This window comes from Rhinolophus sinicus, chromosome 17, assembly GCF_057876585.1.
Source record: "Rhinolophus sinicus isolate RSI-liver-muscle chromosome 17, RSI-T2T, whole genome shotgun sequence".
Classification (NCBI taxonomy): Eukaryota; Metazoa; Chordata; class Mammalia; order Chiroptera; family Rhinolophidae; genus Rhinolophus; species Rhinolophus sinicus.
In genome coordinates, this window is record NC_142517.1 from 47,914,724 (window position 1) to 47,934,252 (window position 19,529).

Sequence of the window (19,529 nt, forward strand, 5' to 3'; positions counted from 1 at the left end):
TATATACACATAAATACACATATTACTATACCTATATACTCTTGCAAACCTTAGTTTTTGTCATTCTTTCAAATCTTTTGCCTATGTGATAGGTGGAAAATGGTCATTTTTATTTGTTTTTGATTATTAGAGAAGTTGAGGTTTTTTTGGTCATTTGCATTTCTACTTTATGAATTTTTGTATATATCTCTCCTGTCATTTCCATTTTTTAAAGTAATGAGTTAACATTTGTTTTTAGCGACTGATTGAGGCAAGAAGGATGATGGATAAACTTCGTGCCTGCATTGTCGCCAACTACTATGCTTCTGCAGGACTTCTAAAAGTTTCTGAGGTAAGTTTTTCTCATATGCAGTCATTTCTGGCCACCCATATTTGTTGTGTGAAGGGGAAATTAGTGTTGATGTGGAATTCCTGCCTTTGAAACATTTCTTATATTGATCTTTAGAATTCAAGAAGCCTAATTTATATTCCTGGGAATGTACATAAACTTGCTGTGCTCCACCATAATCCTTGCATCATACCTCTATGTTGTCAGTAATCCTAAAACATTTTTTTCTTTTTATTTATTCCCTCTGCTACTAATATTTAGCATTATTGTTAGGCTTTGCATTTACTTTTGCATTTAGCATTGTTGTTAGGCTTTGCATATACATTGTTGTTAGGCTTTGCAAAGCTGAGTGAGGCCCTATTCTAATTGGCTTTATTCCTCTTCACTTGATTATGGTTCTTTGGAGTAAGTTATACATTGATTGATTTTCCTCCTACCTTTTACTGCGAATGAATGGCAGTTTGTAGTTTCAGTAGATTTACCCTATTCAAAAAGCCCTGATTTTCCCCCCATCTTTTATGAAAATGTTCAAATACACAGAAAAGGTGAAATAAGCACCTGTTTATGCATCACATAGATTTAACAATTTTAACATTTTCCGTGTTTGCTTTCTGATTTTATTTTTCTCTAAAACATTTGAAAATAAGTTCCAGGCAAAATGACCCCTAAATACTTAATTGTGTATTTACTAAAAGCCATTCTTCTATGTAGTCATAATACCTAAGAGAATGCTTCACTATTATGTGGTAACCCATCCATATTCAAATTTTCCCAGTTGTCCCCAAAATATCTTTTAAAGCTGGTTGTTTTGAACGAAGGTCTAATCAAGGTTCATGGCTACATTTGGCTGTTTTGTTTGTCTAGTCTCATTTTATCTAGAACTGTTCTCCCACCTTTTTTACCCTAGGATATTGATTTATTTGAAGAGACCACGCCCTTTATCTTGTATTAATAGAATTGTCCTACGTTTTAAATTTATTTTATCCCTTGGGTTATTGCTTCATTCCCTCTATTTTTCTGTAAACTGGAAGTCAAATCTAAAGATTTGATTAGATTAAGGTTACGTCTTTTTGGCGGTAATACTTCATAGGTGATGCTATATACCTCCTGTTGTTTCACATCTGGAGACGTCGTAATCATCTCGTCCTACTGTTAGTGATAATAAGTGTGATCATTTGGTTATTGTGAATACCACTAGATTGCTCCAATTATGAAGGATGGGGATAAGATTAAACTGGAACAGAAGTAGTTCTTGTTTGACGTTTTGATAATTTCAGTGTAACTTTTGTTCTTTTTAAAATTTGTTTTTCTTAAGGTTTTTTTTTTCCCATTAGAATTAGGTATTTCTTCTCTTGGCCAGTACTGGCTCTGTGAGAATGGGGGAAGGTGTGATGGCACACTGCTTTGCATCGTTCCCTGTGGTCTTTACAGACAATGGGTACCTGTCATGTTTAGGCTTTCATGTCATCCGTGGAGCTTTAGCATGCCGGGTATTAGTCACACTCCTGATGTTATCTTAGAGAAATCTGGAATATTGAGTTTACTCTCAGATAGATAGTTGTTCCTTTTACTGCAAGAGTTTGCATAATACATATTAGAGTCTGAACTACTCTTCTCGAGTTACCATTATGAATGACCACAGGCGTGGTGGCTTAAAACATCAGGAATTTATTATCTCATGACTCTGGAGGCTAGCAGTCCAAAATCAAGGTGTTGGCTGGGTCATGCTCTCTCTGAAGTCTCTATGGAAGAATCCTTCCTAGGCTTTTAGCTTCTGGTGGTTGTGGGCAATCCTTGGTATTCCTTGGTTTGTAGCTGCATCACTCCAGTTTCCTCTGTCTTCACATGGATGTTTTCCCTCTGTGTGTCTTCTTTCTTTTTCTGTGTCAAAGTTTCCTTCTTAAAAGACCACTAGTCATTGGATTAGGGCCTAACCTAATCCAAATGACTTCATCTTAACTTGATTACATCTGCAAAGACTCTATTTCCAAATAAAGTCACATGCACAGGTTCGGTGTTGGACATGAATTTTGTGGAGACAATATTCAACCCAAGGCAGATTCTGATGTCATTTGTCATGTGGCTTGCTGTTCGATTCAACAAGATGGAGATCATGATCTAATGGCTGCATAACACAGGACTGTAGCTACTTTGTTTAAAGAGCTGGTCATTCATTTAATGTTTTGTTCCTTTTTTTACTATTAGCAGTTCTGACTTACACTATTTGATGGACTAGAAATGCACTGATTTTTAGCTTGTCATATTTTGATTAGGATTTTTTCAAGGATATTTAGGTATAGTTTTGTCTATTATGATCTGTCATTTAATTATTTTTAGTTTGCTGAAACAAAATACATTATAGCTCTAAAGCAGGGGTGTTCAAACTGTGGCCCGCGGGCCAACTGCAGCCCACGATCCATTGTTAATTGGCCCGCAACAAATTCCAAAAATATATTCAGTTTACATAAATAAACCAGGTGAGGCAATACGTACTTCACCTCGAGTGAGTGGCCCGGCTATTTGTGTATTTTACCGCATATGGCCCTTGGTGAAAACCTTTGAAAAAAGTTTGGACACCCCTGTTCTCAAGGTACCTTTATTGTTGAAATTCAACAACTTTGTTTCTTTGACTCTGAAGCACTAGTCTCTGGATTCTTTTCTCTTTCTGAAATAATTATTTTAATAGCACAATTTTTAAAAGCTGGGCTTCCTAGGAATGTACTACAGTGTGTCACATTATAACAGAACACACTATATATTGTATGCAAGTAACAAGATATAAAAAATTACCCAAGGCTTCAGTACTGGACTGAGGGCAAACTTTATATATCAGTATTAATCATTTTGAAACATTCTAGACTCCTTTTTGCTGCTACGTGGGAATCATTTAACATATGCCCATTTAACATATGCATATATTTTTTATCTTTATATTTCTACTGGAATGTTTTATTTAGAGCCGTTGATGTGTTTATGTGAAACTTATTTTTTAAGTCAAATTTTACTTTCCATATGTTACTATATTTTTATCTTTATTTTTTAATTTACCTTCAGAGGACTTTCATCTTTAACTTTTAGTGTTAGAACATTTGCATTATTATTTATCCCTCTTTAGTTTTGTTGGTTCAGACCACGTTAAGGAGTTTGGACTTTTATATGGGTGAAGGATTTTAAGCATGATCCTAAAATAGATAAGGGTTTTGGAAAGATCAGAATTTTGCCTACTTTTGGAGGATTTGATTAAAAGTTTATTTTGATTGCTTTTATTTTTGCAGGGATCAAAGACGTGTGATACAATGGTTTTTAATCATCCTGCTATCAAGAAATTTTTGGAATCACCATCTAGGTCATCCTCTCCTGCCAATCAGAGATCAGAAACACCATCAGCTAATCATTCTGAAAGTGATTCTTTATCTCAACACAATGATTTCTTATCTGACAAAGACAATAACAGCAATATGGATATAGAGGAAAGACTCTCAAACAACATGGAACAGAGACCAAGTCGCAATACTGGAAGGGTATAGTTGGATGGATGGGAGGGAACCAAAGGAGAAGGGAACCAGTATTTATTAGATTATACACATGTTACCTCATTGAACCTTCGTAGGAACCCTGGGAAATAATTATATTCCTTTTAGAAGTGGGGAAAATGAGTCTCAGTGAGGTTAAAGTTATATTTGTCCAAATTATCAGAATTGAGAATTAAACCTATGTCTTTCTGATTCTAGAATTCAGGGCTCCTGTGCATGGCATGACTGCTAGATGCCATTCACGTAGATATGAAAGAAACCTTGAGGAGCTGGCAATGCTGTGACCTTGTCCAAGATCTTTACACTCTGTCATGTTTATTCTCTCAAGAGCACTGTCTCTGCAGCATTGTCCTCTGTAAAACTATATTCTAAGATACTTTGATAACTGGAGGAAATTTGACAAGTAGTAAATAGAATTGAAAGATCATTTATTGCTCTTTGATCCTGCCGATTTGTGGAGTTGCCATCTCAAGCTGCTCTGAACTGCTTGGTATAATGTTTGGCTATAGAGAGGAGACCAATGGTTTTTCCCATACAGGTGTTCTGTGATAGAGGAAATTTCTAGTTTGCTTTCCACATACTCAGACATCAGGGATTTGATTTATTTTTGATAAAATGAAATTAAAAATTTTTCTGATTCTAAATTCATATGTGTTCATTGCTAAAAATTTTAAACTACAGAAAAGTAAAAAAGAATAGAAAAGTCATTCACAATGCCACCACTCAAAAATCAGAACTCTTAACATTTGGATTTACTTGTCTCTTTTCAGTATTATTTCTGGGCAAATACTGCATGTTTTTCTTTTTCTAATTAAAAAGAATTTAGATCATATGGTCATAAGCTTTAGAAATTTACCGTCTTTTATTTAATATGTATGCTCATGTTTTTTATGTAACAAATATTTTGTACTATGTTCTAGGCCCTTTCCTAAGAACTGTACAAAACCGTCATGTGAGATAGATACTATTATCATCCTTACTTTACAGATGAGGAAATTAAGACAGAGGAGTTAAGTAGTTACCCAGGATTACACATCTAATAAATGGAAAGGCCAGGATTTAAACCCTGGCAGTATTTCCATAGTCAAACTTTAAATTAACCATTGTGTTTATATTAATTCTCACTGAAAATTTTTTGATAGTATGTAGAAGGTTGAAAAGAAAGTAAATTCCATTGAGTAACCACTGTAACAGTTTCTTGTGTATCCTTCCACATCCTATTTACATATACGAAGCAGACATGTATGCCTATTAAACACACACACATACACATGGAATTGCAGTGTATCTAAACCAGGGTGTCCAAACTTTTTTCAACATTTTTCACCAAGGGCCATGTGCGGTAAAATACACACACAGCCGGGCCACTCACGAGGTGAAGTACGTATTGCCTCACCTGGTTTATTTAAGTAAACTAAATATATTTTTGGAATTTGCTGCGGGCCAATAAAAAATGGATTGTGGGCCGCAGTTGGCCCGCAGGCCACAGTTTGGACACCCCTGATCTAAACTAATGCAAAGATTATAGTAAAATAGTTCTTTTTTGCTCTAAGGTGTCACAAAGCCAGAGAATTTTGTAATTAAAAAAAAAAATTCTGAGTCATTTCATTCATGAACCTTGTATGATTTTACGGTTTCTGCCTATTGAAAATTGTCCAAATTAAAAATGAAAATTGATTATGATTTCTTTCAGGACACTTCTAGTATTGGCTCCCATAAAACAGACCAGCGGAATGCTGATCTTACAGGAGATGAGACGTCACGACTTTTTGTAAAGAAAACAATAGTAGTGGGCAATGTGTCCAAGTGAGTATCCACTTGAATTGTCTCATTTTTAGTCATCCATTTATGTTAAATAGAGCTCGGGCATACTCTTATTGTCATAGTATTACCGTAGAGGTCTCAGGGATTCTTTTTTCCAAACTCTTAGTTGTTTTAAAAGTAAACTAAGGTCCAGAGACTTGAGACTGCCTTAGTGTGTCTGTTAATGTTTGACAGAGTAAAAACATTCTGCGTGGTCAAAATTGTGCCTGTTAAAAAATAGGAGTTTTTACACAAATGGTGTATTTCATCAAACATGTAAGTATGGATAAATTTGGCGGAACTTTTGACTTCTTCTGACCTAGTGTTAATCTTAGGGGCCTTAGCAAATTCCTAAAAATGTCTGTTTGCTTGCCCAAATTGAAATGTTTTTAATTTGTAACGAAAGGTTGCAGAGCAGGCCTTGAAGACAGAATTCTTCCAAGCTAAAGGGCTATCTCTTTACCAGTATGATCTTATGTTGGCTTGTGGGAGCATCATCATTTTTGCCACGTATCTAAGAATGGATGGAAACATCACAAATCTTCAAATAGTTAAGAATGTTATTTCCTCAAAAAGTCTTATTTGCCCTTTTCTGCCCTTATTAGGTGTATTTCCTCAGTTCTTCTCATTTTTATCAACTAGTCATTTCCTATATTCATATATTTTTCCCAAACGAGACTGGAATCTCTTTTGGATAGGAAGTATATCTAATTTGTTTTGTACCTTCCAGTAGTTGGTGTTCAGTAAATATTTGATTGATGAATAAATTAATATATTTATGAAAATTGTAGTTAGATTCGATTATTAAAAATAAAGGATTTGGTATTATAATTATCTGGGAGGGGAGAATCAGATTGGGGGGGCAGGAATCTTTCAAGCCTCAATTAATGGTCCACTAATAACAAACAAGTACATTAAAAATCTCAGGATACTAAAAACAAAGATTCTTAATGGTCTATGTAATAGTATTTAAGTGGAAACATAAAATATCATTAAGGCAATAATATTTCTGTTTTATAGATTATTTTAGAGTTAGCATGTTTCAGCTAAGGGGCTAAATATTCTGTGCGAAGTATTAGCGTTGGGGTCTTAACTGTATTACAGGACAGGTCAGCCCAGAAAAGGCCGAAACTAGAAATCCAGATAGACCCACCAGACCACAAGAAGATTGGGGAGAAACAGTCATTGACATTTTCAAACAATTATGTCCAATTTGTAGGTTTGGGTTTTTTCTTTAAAGACCAGCTAGGACTAAAATACTGGGGATGTCATGTACAACAATCTACATTTCTTCAAGTACAGTCATGTCGTCTTCTTCTGGAACATCGTCCTAATATACTAAATGCGTCCGTCTGGCTGAGATCTTAACTGGGACTTATTTTAGGGGTAGGTCTTATTTTCAGGGATACATGCTATATTTATCAAAGGTCTTGTCCTATAATTGTCTTTTCCTGTAGTATCCTTGTTTGGCTTTAGTAAGAGGGTAAGGCTCACTTTGTAAAATGAGTTTGTAAGTGTTCCCTCCTCATCTATTTTTTGGAAGAGTTTGAGAAGTATTGGTATCAATTCTTCCTTAAATGTTTGGGAGAATTCACCCTTCAAGCCATCTGGTCCTGGCATTTTCTTTATTGGGTAGTGTTTGATTACTGATTCAATCTCCTTTCTAGTAATTGTTCTGTTCGTATTTTCTATTTCTTCATGATTCAGTCTTGGTATATGTTTCTAGGAATTTATCCATTTCTTCTAGGTTGTCCAATTTGTTGGCATTTAATTATTCATAGTCTCTTATGATCATTATATTTGTGTAGCATCAATTGCAACATCTCTTTCATTTATATTGTATTTATTTGAGTCCTCTTTTTTTCTTGGTAAGTATAGCTAAAGGTTTTTCTATTTTGTTTATCTTTTCAAAAAAACAGCTCTTAGTTTATTTGATCTTTTTATTGTCAGTTTAGTCTTTGTTTAATTTATTTTCACTCTGATTTTTGTTATTTCCTTCCTCTACTACTTTAGGGCTTAGTTTGCTTTTCTAGTTTTTCGAGGTGTAAAGTTAGGTTGTTTGAGATCATTTTTTGTAATGTAGGGACGTTTATTGCTATAAATTTCCTTTTTAGAACCACTTTTACTGCATCCCTTAAGTTTTGAGGTGTTATAGTTCCATTTTCAGTTGTCTCAAGATACATATTTTTTTAATTTCTCTTTTGATTTCTTCTCTGACCCATTGGTGATTCAGTAGCACATTGTTTAATATCCACATATTGGTGAATTTTCTAGTTTTCTTTTTGTAATTGATTTTTTAATCCTGTTTTAAGTAGGAATTAATTGTTTTGTAAGGCTTTTGAAGAAAAAAAATAATTCAGGTTCCTTTTTTTCCTTCTCCTCTAGGTATATACCTCCTGATAAGAGAGAAGAAAATGACCAATCAACTCACAAATGGATGGTGTACGTTCGAGGTTCTCGTAGAGAACCCAGCATTAATCATTTTGTCAAGAAAGTTTGGTTCTTCCTTCATCCCAGCTATAAACCAAATGACCTTGTGGAAGTTAGGTAAGCATACTTGAGTTACTTAACCTAAAAAGTACAGATTTATTGAAATGGAAGAAAAGTGATTTAACTTGAAAACACTCCCATGAAATTCTTGTATTATTAGTAATTTACTCAGCTTTGGCTTTTAGTCACAATTAGTTTTAGCTCTGGTTCCCTTTTGCAGGTTACTTTCTCACTGAACAGGCACTGTCCCCTCTGGTCAGATTGTTACCATATTAGGAGCTGATTCTGTTCTCCTGAAAATAGCTGAACTTATTTATATAGATAAATATAAAAAGGTTACTGTTTTTATGAATATCAGACTATAACAGAATTAAACATAGGATTTTACAGAATATTTAATGTTGAAATTTCCTCATGATCTCATTCTTTCAGAAGTAACCCTTAATGATATTTATCCTATATATTAGCCTAGTACAGTTGCTGTTTGTTGTTGTATTATTATCTCACAAAGATAGGATGATAATATATATACTATCCAGAAATTTGTTTCATTTAGGTGTGGTCTTTATATCTTTATATTATGTTACATACCATGTATACATTCACTGTATGAATGTACTGCAGAAATGGTTGTGGTTTATTATCAGCGGAGTCTCCTATGTCCTCAGCTATTCTTTGACCTCACTGCGACTTCCGTTTCTTGCCTACACTAATTTTCATTACCCATCACCGCTCTTACGTAATTTCCTTCTCTCCTTAATCATCTTAGAGTTCATGGTATAATCACAACCATACCCTAGTTATTACAAGACCAGTGCTCTAACCCCTGAGCTATAGGGCCCCACCATACCCTTGTTATTCAAGGAAATCGAGAGATCAGGGTTTTGTATGAATTGTCTATATGCACATAAAAGTCCGTAAGAAAGACAGCAAGAAGTGTTAGTCATATTTTTTATTGATGATAAATATCTGATTTACCAAAAATCGGAATTAAAACTTACTACATTAGAACCTTAATATTTAACAAGCTAATGCCTGTTTTATTTCTCATTTCTCACCCCAAGAATTGGAATTTGTAAAACACTGATTTCCTTTTGAGTTTATTCTTGTATGTGGAGTAAGAAGGTGGTCGGTTTTGTTTTTAACATGTGTCTGTCCAGTTTACCCCGCACCATTTATTGAATAGACTGCCTCACATGTAACCTGCAGGAGAACCAGCGTTTTTTTTTCTTTTTTAAAAAATTTCCATTTATGTGAAATGTCTTTTTCCATCCCTTTACTTCCTTTCTGTGTGTGTCTCTCAATCTGAAGTGAGTCTCTTGTAGGCAGCATATGTATGGGTCTTGTTTTCTTATCCATTCAGCTACGCTATGTCTTTTGATTGGAGCATTTAATCCATTTACATTTAAAGTAATTGTTGATAGGGGTGGCCAGGTTCGCTCAGTTGGTTAGAGTGTGGTGCTAATAACACCAAGGTCGCTGGTTGGATCCTCTCGCATCAGACACTGTGAGCTGTGCCCTCCTTAAAAATAAATCAATAAATAATAAAGTAATTGTTGATAGATATGTAGGTAGTGCCATTTTATTATTCCTTTTGTTTATCTTCTTTTGTTTGTTGTTCTCCTTCTTAAAGAAGTCCCTTTAACATTTCTTGTAATACTGGTTTAGTGGTGATGAATTCCTTTAGCTTTTCTTGTCTGGGAAGCTCTTTCTCTCTCCTTCTATTTTAAATGATAGCCTTGCTAGGTAAAGTAATCTTGGTTGTATGCCCTTGTTTTTCATCTTGGAATAGTTCCAGCCACTCCCTTCTGGCCTGCAAAGTTTCTACTGAGAAGTCAGTTGATAGTCTTATTGGAGCTCCCTTGTAAGTAACCAGTTGTCTTACTCTTGCTGCTTTGAGGATTCTCTTTGTCTTTAGCCTTTCCCGTTTTAATTATATTGTGTCTTGGTGTGGGCCTGTTTGGCTTCATCTTGTTTGGGACTCTGCACTTCCTAGCCTTGTACATCTATTTGCTTCACCAGGTTAGGGAAGTTTTCAGTCATTTTTCTTCAAATAGATTCTCAGTCCCTTGCTCCCTCTCTTTTCCTTCTGCTATTCCTCTGATGCAAATGTTGTTAACGTTTGTTGTTATCTCAGAGGGCCCTTAAACTGTCTTCCATAGTTGTTTTTTTAATTATTTTTTGTTGATGTTTCAATTGGGTGTTTTCTTCTACCTTGTCTTCTAAATCGCTAATTCTATCTTCTGTTTCATCTAATGTGCTGTTGACTCCTTCTGGTGTATTCTTCATTTCAGTTATTGTATTCTTTATTTCTGATTGGTTCTTTTTTTAATGGTTTCTATGTCCTTTATGCTTACTATCTCTTTGTTGAAGTTGTCACTAAGTTCCTTAAGTGTTCTTATAGCCAGTGTTATAAATTCTGTCTCTGGTAGGTTGATTGCCTCCATTTCATTTAGTTCTTTTGTCTGGAATTTTCTCCTGTTTTTTTGTTTGGGGCATATTTCTTTGTTTCCTCATTTTGGCTGTCTCTCTGTCTTTGCTTCTATGTATTAGGTAGATCTATGTCTCTCAGTCTTTGTCAGGTGGCTTTATATAGTCCTGTGTGGTCTAGTGACACAGGCTCCCTGATCACATGTGCATGTGTTCCAGGAGCATCCCTTGTGTTATGTGTATTCTGCTGTTTGTTTAGTTGAGCCTTAATTGCTTTTGATGCTTCAGTGTGTGGGACTGACTCTCAGGCTGACATGCTGTGAGGATTGGCTATGCCCACAGCATACGAGCTGTTGTGTGGGGGCTGACCCCTCAGAGGGGAATTCGCTCAAGTGGGCTTTTGTGCCTGTTGAGACCACCCTTTGGGTATGGTGCTTGTGGGCTAATTGGGTAGTGCTCTGGTGTGATCTGAGGCTGGTCTGTGGGTGTGTCGTTTCTGGTGCATGTTGGGGGCTCCTGTGCAGTCCAGTTTTAGCCTTGCCTGTAACCAGCCTGGTAGGAGCTACAAAGCTGTATGCAATTGGTTGCTGCCTGTGTTGGACCTAGAGGTGTGTAGGAGTGATCTTGCTGTGAACTGAGGCCAGCTGCCACCAGTATCGGGCCTGGTGCAGCTTAGCAAAAGGCCCAGGGACCCCCTTGGCCTGTTGCCACTTTCTAGTTGCCCATAAGGCTCAGCTGCTGAAAGAGCCTCCTTGGGTGCATGCGCCAGGCTAGTTGACCCAGTTTTGACAGTGCCCCTGGTGATGCCACCAGAGTGGGTGGGGTGGAGTCCCAGGAGTCAACGTGATATGGCCAGTGGCTTTCACAGTGTTAATGCAGATTCAGTTCTTGTGTCAGTGCAGAGCCTGTGGCCTCTTCACAGACTACCCTGAACACACCTCAGTCAGCCATCATTCACCTCAGGCCTGCAGATTCCCCGAGAGCCGCTCAAGAAAGGCTGCAGCACAAGCTAGTGCTGACTGCTACTGTGCAAGCCTCTCATAGCTTGTGGGGCGGGGCTGGATACCCAGGAGGTGAGAGTGCCCTGGGTGATGCTGCACTAGTGGGGCAGGGTCCAAAGGAGTCACCAAGGTGGTTCGCACTCACGGATTTTACCAGACCCATGGGCTTTCCCATTTGTCCCTGTGGGGGTGGGTTCAACACAGGAAAGATGGTGTCCTCCTGCAGGTTACACGTGAGGCAGGCTCCACACAGGGTTGATGACAGCTATCCCTCTAGCCCTCGCCTCAAAGCCACACAGTCTTTCCTTGTATGTCTCTGGTGCTTCTGGAGTTTCCACCCTTCTGCTGGAGCCTAGGGTGAGTGTTTGCAAACGAGGGAGGCTGTGCACGGGCCCTTTAAGAAGAAATCTGGGTTTCCAGCCTCCTTGTATCTCACCAGGACAGACTGATGGAATGCTTGCTGATTTTCACTGCCAGATGTGGGAACTCTTCTTCCCAGCATAGACCCCTGGGCTGGGGAGCCCAATGTGGGGCTGGGACCCCTCACTTTTCAGGGGGGACATCGGCCGCCAAGGCATCCCTCCTGGTGCTCAACCAATGTCTGTGGGTTTGGGGTCTGTCCATTTCACGTCTCCACCCCTCCTTCCAGTTTCAGTGTGGCCTCTTCGTTATATCGTTAGTTATATGTGTTCTGTTCAGCTAGTGTTTAGATGCTTCTTGAAGTTTATTGTTCTATAATTTCGTTGTAATTTTCATGTGATCATGGGAGGCAGCAAATAGCACTTACCTATTCCGCCATCCTGGACTTTTCTCTATAAGTCGATCTTCTCATTTGACCCTAAGCCTATCTTTTAATTTATACCAACATCATGGCTACTTCTGTTACTAACTCAGATGGTGTTCAACTGGTTTCTTTCATCCAGGGCTCTCTAGTTTTCTTTGTTTTATTTACCCTCTGTTTTATAACATAGCTGTTGCTTTCTCTAATTTCCAGGGTACTCTCATATTTAGAGATTTTTTTCTGTCTTGGGCTCTTCTGGTAACCTCTGGCTCTGCTTGATAATTCAGGTCTGTTGTTCAACTCCTATCAGGTTGTGTTCTCGGACTCTGCTGTTACTGAATTCATGTCCCTCCTTATTTTCCAAACGCACATCCCACTGAACGTTTCTTTCTCCCTGCAATCTTGGCATCCTCTTCTCTGTACAGTAATTCTAAGCCATTGATTCAAAATGAACATTTTCATTTTAAAGCATTCTTTTTCCCCCCAATTAGCTAAAACTACATTATTTTTGAGTGTATGAAGGTCTCTCAATTAAATTTTTTAGTGTTTTTATTATGGAAAATTCCAAATATATACAAAAATAGAGTATATTGAACCCTCATGTACCCAACACCAATTGTTAACAGTTTGCCAGTCATTTTTAGTCAGTTTTCCTTTTTTTCCTTCACAAATTACGCTTTGACTGAAAATTCTCTAGACCAGTCAGCATTCACACACTTTCCTCGCTATCCACTAAAATTATAGTCACTATTTGGGCAACATACAATCTTTTAAGTCCTCTTAGCAGACAGTTTCAAATAAATTGTTATTTTCCAAGAACCATATGATTTCACTCGTGTGTGATATAAATCAGAAAGCAACAAATGAACAAACTCATAGACACAGACAACAGTATGGTGGTTACCAGAGAGGAGGTAGGTACGGGGAGGATGAAGATGGTAAAGTGGGTCAAATATATGGTGATGGAAGGACACTAGCCTTTGGGTGGTGAGTACACAATGCAGTATACAGATGCTGTATTATAGGATTGTACGTTTGTAACTTACATAATGTTATTAATGTCACTGCAATAAATTTAATTTTTAAAATCGCAGTAAAAAAATTGTCACTTTCAAATTGAGCATTCATGATTCATTTTGTTTTTGCCAGAGTGGAGAAATATATATGGATGTCTAGGGTAGGGAACGTATACCTCACAACCTATGTCTGTCAAGTAGCATTCAAGGATTCTGACACTAATATTGTGACATCCATCAAATCACCTGTCTGTGAAAATTCCCTATCTGAAAATAATGATTTTGGATTATATGGTGTGTCTTAGCTCTGATTATTCAGTAATTGAGAGTTTAATGTAGGTTTAAATTGAATTTTTCTTTTATAATTTAGCATGTTAGTGTAATTCAGCATATTGATTTAGCTTCAAATGAGGAAATATAAATGATTGTCAGAAGGATGTGAATTTGACATATCCATTATGAGAAAACTTTTACTTCCTAGAATGATTACACGTAGATTAATGTGTTAATGTCTGCTTTTCCTTAGAGAGCCTCCTTTTCACCTGACCAGAAGAGGTTGGGGTGAGTTTCCTGTCAGAGTTCAAGTTCACTTTAAGGACAGCCAGAACAAGCGGATAGATATCATACATAATCTGAAGGTACTGTAACAAAAGATTGCTTCCTGGAAATGAAGTTACTTTTACACCTGCACCTACTTACTGTACTTAAAGCAGTAAGTTAGGCCTTCTGAGAGACCTTGCCAAGGATACCAGAAGCAGGATAAATCTTTCTGAGTGTGTTATGCTTACTGCTACCACACCTCTTTGTCCTCTGAAGGTTGGGGTGTATATTCTTTAAAAATGAGTTGAATGTATATTCTTTAAAAAGATGAGCTGGTCAGATAATCAGAAGACTTGAATCTCTGACGAGAGCTCACTGTTATTGTGTTACCTAGGGCTAATCTTTTTAAATCTGTTTATTGTTCTACAAAATGCGGTAATAAGTTGTTTCTTTCAATGTCGTTTCAGTATAATGATGACATGCCCTAGGAACTTAACTCTTGTTTATATCAATTAGCCTATTATAGTCAAATGTAGTCAAAATTTACTACATTTTGCTTAAAGTTGCAGAATCTATCGACATTGTTAAGTGAGGAGTTAATGTAATAAGCCTTGTCTGTTTATCTCATAAGGATAAAGAATATATTTATGTCCTAAGGATAAAGGTAGAAGTGAACATGTTTTAAAAAATAAGAAGTACTATACAAGGTTGTAATACTTTTGATTTGTATTGTAAGTAATCCTTTGTTGGTATATCCACATGGTTTGTTATGCAGCCATTATAAATTATATTTTATGAATTTTATGAAGTGTTTTCGATACATGGGGGGGATATTACCATTATATGGTAAGTGAAAAACAGAGAATAAAACTATATGTATAGTATGAGGTCAATCATGATTTTTAAAGGGTAGGGGCAGAGAACACAAAAGAAATAGACCAAAATGTTGGAATACATAATTGAAGTAATAACATTGTGGACTCTTTCCCCTACCCTTTTTTTCTATGTGTGTATGTTTTTAAAATATTTTTCCAATTTTATATAATAAACACACTTAACTTTTATAGTTGAGAATCAGACCAGTTTTTTAAATGTTCCCAGTCCCTCTCTGTAGTAGTCTTGTGTACGTTTTCTCTGCATAAGATATAATCCTAATATTAAACTTCTCCCAAAACACCCATACTTTGTGGTTTACCACATAGTTCATGTTAATGACTCCAAAAATTGAATTAAATGAATCTGAGTACATCTGCAGAATTCCATTTTTGTTCCCTTTGCTCTGTAAATGCACCTGTTCAACCTTAAGGCATGCTGAAATTTGCCCTCCACTGGTGTTTGACAGCACTGCTCAACTTCATGTTTAAGTTATTTTCTAGAGAATACTGTAAGACTAGATTAATTGCCTTGTGACCTAAGAGAAGAACTTCAACAAAATAAAGAACATACACCCACTTTGGTCAGAGGGACAGGATACCGTCCCACTTACTTAGAGGAAGGTCTGAATTAGTTTTGCTTTGCTTTTATTTTAAGCACCACACATACCATTGCACTGGGCCCAGCCCTAATCCTTAAAATAAAGAGAATTATTTGCATAGTTTTCATACATACTGTATTGTCCATATCACTTAGTTCCTGGTGGAAGATTGAGACAGTGTTTTAAAATGACAGTATTTAAAGAATTTGTTGTCAGGTTTTAAACTTAATTTTTCTATGTGTTATGTATTGATTGGCCTTGAGACCTTAAACACCTGTATTGTGACCATGTGATCTTGATTTGTACTAGAGTATCATTTTCCCTGTTACTTCCATGTTAACTCTCAGAGCCATCTTTTATTCTTCCCTCTTTGTCCTTATCTCTGTCCTGTCCCCGGGTTCACTGCCCATCCCAATTAGAATAGTCTGCCTGAACGAGGAGAACCATTATGTAGCTCTCCCTGAGAAACCTTCATTGAATTCCTGTTATTGACGTTCATACTCCCCTGCCTACTGTTCAGGATTCTTCACGTTTTGACTCAGCATGCTTCCCCTAAATTGCCTCACACTAATCCCCTGCAGGAACATCCTACTTCAGCAAGATGAGTCTGTTTGCGTCTCAGAAATGCCGTGGGCCTTCTTCTCTCGCGTCTTCTTTCATGCTCTTCTCAAAGTGCTTGTTTGAATTCTTTTCACTCGTCAAGTTCCGCTAACTTTTCCTGACTATTTAAGCCCACACTGATCTCCCCGTATTCTAGATTCTGTGGTACATAACAATCCGTATTTGATACTAAAATAATTGCATTAAATTGGAATTATGTAAAATTTAAAGTTCCCGGAATTCATGAAATTCCCATATTTTCTATCCATGACAGGTAGTCAGCTAACCTCTCCTCAGTCATTACCATGGAGCACAGTAATTCCCCAAACATTCCATTTATCCGTTCAGTATAATAAGTAAGCTTTTGGAAGTTTCTTTCATAAATTTACCTAAAACTGCTGCTGCTTTTTTTTCCTAAACCTTGATCGCACTTGTCCTTGTTCGATTTCTGGAATAGCACAGAACAGGACTTTGTTTTATTTTATAAGAACCCTAAAAATGTTTAATGATAGTCTTCACGTTTCTCCTTAAATCGTTTCTTCTCCAGGCGAAAGCTATTCTTTTGTGCTGCTTTCTACCATGTTTCCCCCAAAATAAGATCTAGCCAGACCATCAGCTCTAATGCATCTTTTGGAGCAAAAATTAATATAAGACCCAGTCTTATTTTAATACAAGACCGGGTGTAATATAATGTAATATAACATAATTTATATAATACAATACTGGGTATGATATAATATAATACAATATATAATATAATACCAGATCTGATATAAGACCAGGTCTCATATAATATATGACCTATAAGACCGGGTTTTATATAATGTAATATATAAAGTAATTATATATTATAATGTAATATAAGACCCGGTTTTATATTAAATTTTGCTCCAAAAGACACATTAGAGCTGATGGTCTGGCTAGTTATTTTCAGGGAAATATGGTAGTTCCTCTTGCCATTTTGATAATAATTCTGTTTTATCAATGTCCCTCTTTAAAATGTGGTCCCAACAGTGTACAGAGAGACTATTATTTCTCTGCTCTGGAGAATATGAAAATGGATGGGGCCTAAAGTTGCCCATATCTTTTTACCAATCACACTGTTGGTTAAGGTTTAAGTATTACCATTCCAGATCTCTTCCATGTAACCACCTTGAATCCACCCTGTATTGCATTTTTCATTATGAACGCTAAATCTCATAACTGAGCTGTCTTCTCTGTGTTGGCTGCTAAGAAATTCAGCCAGACTTGAAATCTACCTCTTATAAACCTTTAGCATTTGCTATTTACTAACCTACCCCTGGCTTCATATTTTGTCCAGGAATAAGGACTTCGTCTATTTGTATGTAATTGTAAACTTTTTTTTATATTATTAACATTCCCTCAGTTTATATCCCGTTCTGTCCCCTAAAATATATAATCCATGATGCTGATGTATTGGAAGTGATTAGCATTGCCTATATTGCCTAAATTTTCATTCATTTTTTCAAAAGTGCTTAGTAAATATACCTTAAGTATATATTTGTGGCATCACACTGCTTATCTGTTTTTATAACCTGTCTTTTAAGATATTTTTACGTAGTCTTTGTAAGCATCATCTAAGTGACTGCATGATACTTCACAAATTGATGATGGTTCGTGGTTTACTTAAGCGTTCCTCCTTTGCTGGATGTTTAATTTGTTTTCAGTTTGTGGTTATAGATAATGCTGCAGTAAACATCTTTTTGTGTAAAACTTCTTCCATTTTTAGATTGTCCTTATAATAGGTTATTAGAAGTATATAGTTTATATTAAAAGTGTAATAGCTACCTATATGTCTGAAGTTGTTTTTATTAATTTTATTCAGTTTTCCCCCCAGAAAATAGCGTTTTTGTTGAAGTGATGACTTGATAGTTAACCTTATGAAAAAGTAGATCCTGTGGTGTAAAGACTTGTGGTGAAAGAGGCTTTAGATAAGATTGTATCCTGAAATTTATAAGTACAGTACAACTTAACCCTTTCTTTTGTCTTCCAATAGCTGGATAGAACTTACACTGGCTTGCAGACTCTTGGAGCAGAGACGGTAGGTTTTTTTCCCCTACAGTGTTTTTTGGTAACAAGTAGAATGAAAATTGATCTTCATTGTAGTTAGGGAAAAAATGAGTGCTAAATTTTTTTAAAGTTTATTTCCCCCGTTTTTGTTTCTTTTTTCAAAAATTGTAATCAAATGCACATAAAATTTACCATTCTAATTATTTTTAAGTGTATGGTTAAGTGGTATTAAATATATTCACATTGCTACCATCCACCTCCAGAACTCTTCATCTTGGAAAACTGAAACTAACCATTTATAATAACTCTTTGTTCTCCTCTCCCCCCAACCCCTGGCAATTACCCTTATATTTTTCTATCTATGAATTTGATTACTCTAGGTACAATATTAGTAGAAACAGTGTGTGTGTGTTTTTTTGGGGGGGGTCTTTTTTGTTTTTGTTTTTGTTTTTTGGTGACTGGCATATTTCACTTAGCATAAATGTTCTTAAGGTTCATTCTCATTGTAGCATGCGTCAGAATTTCCTTCCTAAAAAAGGCTGAAAAATATTGCATTGTATGTATATACCACATTTTGTTTTTCTATTTATCCATCAATGAGCACTTGAGTTACTTTTATTACATCTTTTGACTGTTGTGAATAATGCTGCTAAGAATGTGTGTCTCTATCTGTTTGAGTCGCTGCATTCGATTTTTTTCCATATGTACCCAGAAGTGGAATTGCTGGATAATACAGTAATTCTATTTTTAATTATTTAAAGAACCACCACACTGTTTTCCATAATAGCTATACTATTTTATATTCCCACCAACAGTGCACAAGGGTTCTAATTTCTCTACATCTTCTCCAGCACATGTTGTTTTCTATTTTTTTTTATAGTAGCCATCCTAATAGGTGTGAGGTGATATTTCATTGTGGTTTTGGTTTGCATTTTCCTAATGATAGTTGATGTTGAGCATCTTTTCTTGTGTTTATTGGCCATTTGTATGTCTTCTCTGGAGAAATGTCTATTTAAATCCTTTGCCCATTTTGAATCCGGTTGTTTGGTTTTTTTGTTGAGTTTTAGGAGTTCTCTCTGTATTCTTGACATTAATCTGTGAATATTTTCTCCCATTCTGTGGGTTACCTTTTTAGTCTGTTTGGTTGTGTTCTTTGATGTACAGAAATTTTAAATTTGGTGTAGTCCAATTTACCTGTTTTTTTCCTTTTGATCCATGTGTTTTTTGTGTCAAATCCAAGAAATCATTGCCAAATCCAGTGTCATGAAGCTTTGCACCTGTATTTTCTTCTAAGAGTTTTATTTTTTTAGTTCTTATGGTTAAGCCTTTGGTCCATTTTGAGTTAATTTCTATATCTTCATTCTAATGCATGTGAATATCCAGTTGCCCCAGCATCATTTTTTGAAAAAACTGTCCATTTCCATCGAATAGTCTTGACATTTGACCATCTTTGTGAGAGTGTATTCTATCCCAAAATAATTTGACCACATATGTGAGGGTGC

At 36.1% G+C, this 19,529-nt stretch overlaps 1 protein-coding gene across 8 annotated transcripts in view; it reads left to right on the top strand.

The window, feature by feature from the left end:
• The window catches only part of YEATS2 (YEATS domain containing 2), a 79,110-nt gene that overhangs the window by 17,307 nt on the left and 42,274 nt on the right, over window positions 1–19,529 (top strand). For all 8 annotated transcript variants that reach the window (XM_088793932.1, XM_074328635.2, XM_074328667.2 and 5 more), the window contains 6 exons: window positions 239–331; window positions 3,604–3,849; window positions 5,555–5,667; window positions 8,050–8,211; window positions 13,909–14,020; window positions 18,014–18,058. In XM_088793932.1, the coding sequence (XP_088650058.1) occupies window positions 260–331; window positions 3,604–3,849; window positions 5,555–5,667; window positions 8,050–8,211; window positions 13,909–14,020; window positions 18,014–18,058 (750 nt within the window). In that variant the 5' untranslated portion in view covers window positions 239–259. The remainder of the gene's footprint in view (window positions 1–238; window positions 332–3,603; window positions 3,850–5,554; window positions 5,668–8,049; window positions 8,212–13,908; window positions 14,021–18,013; window positions 18,059–19,529) is intronic.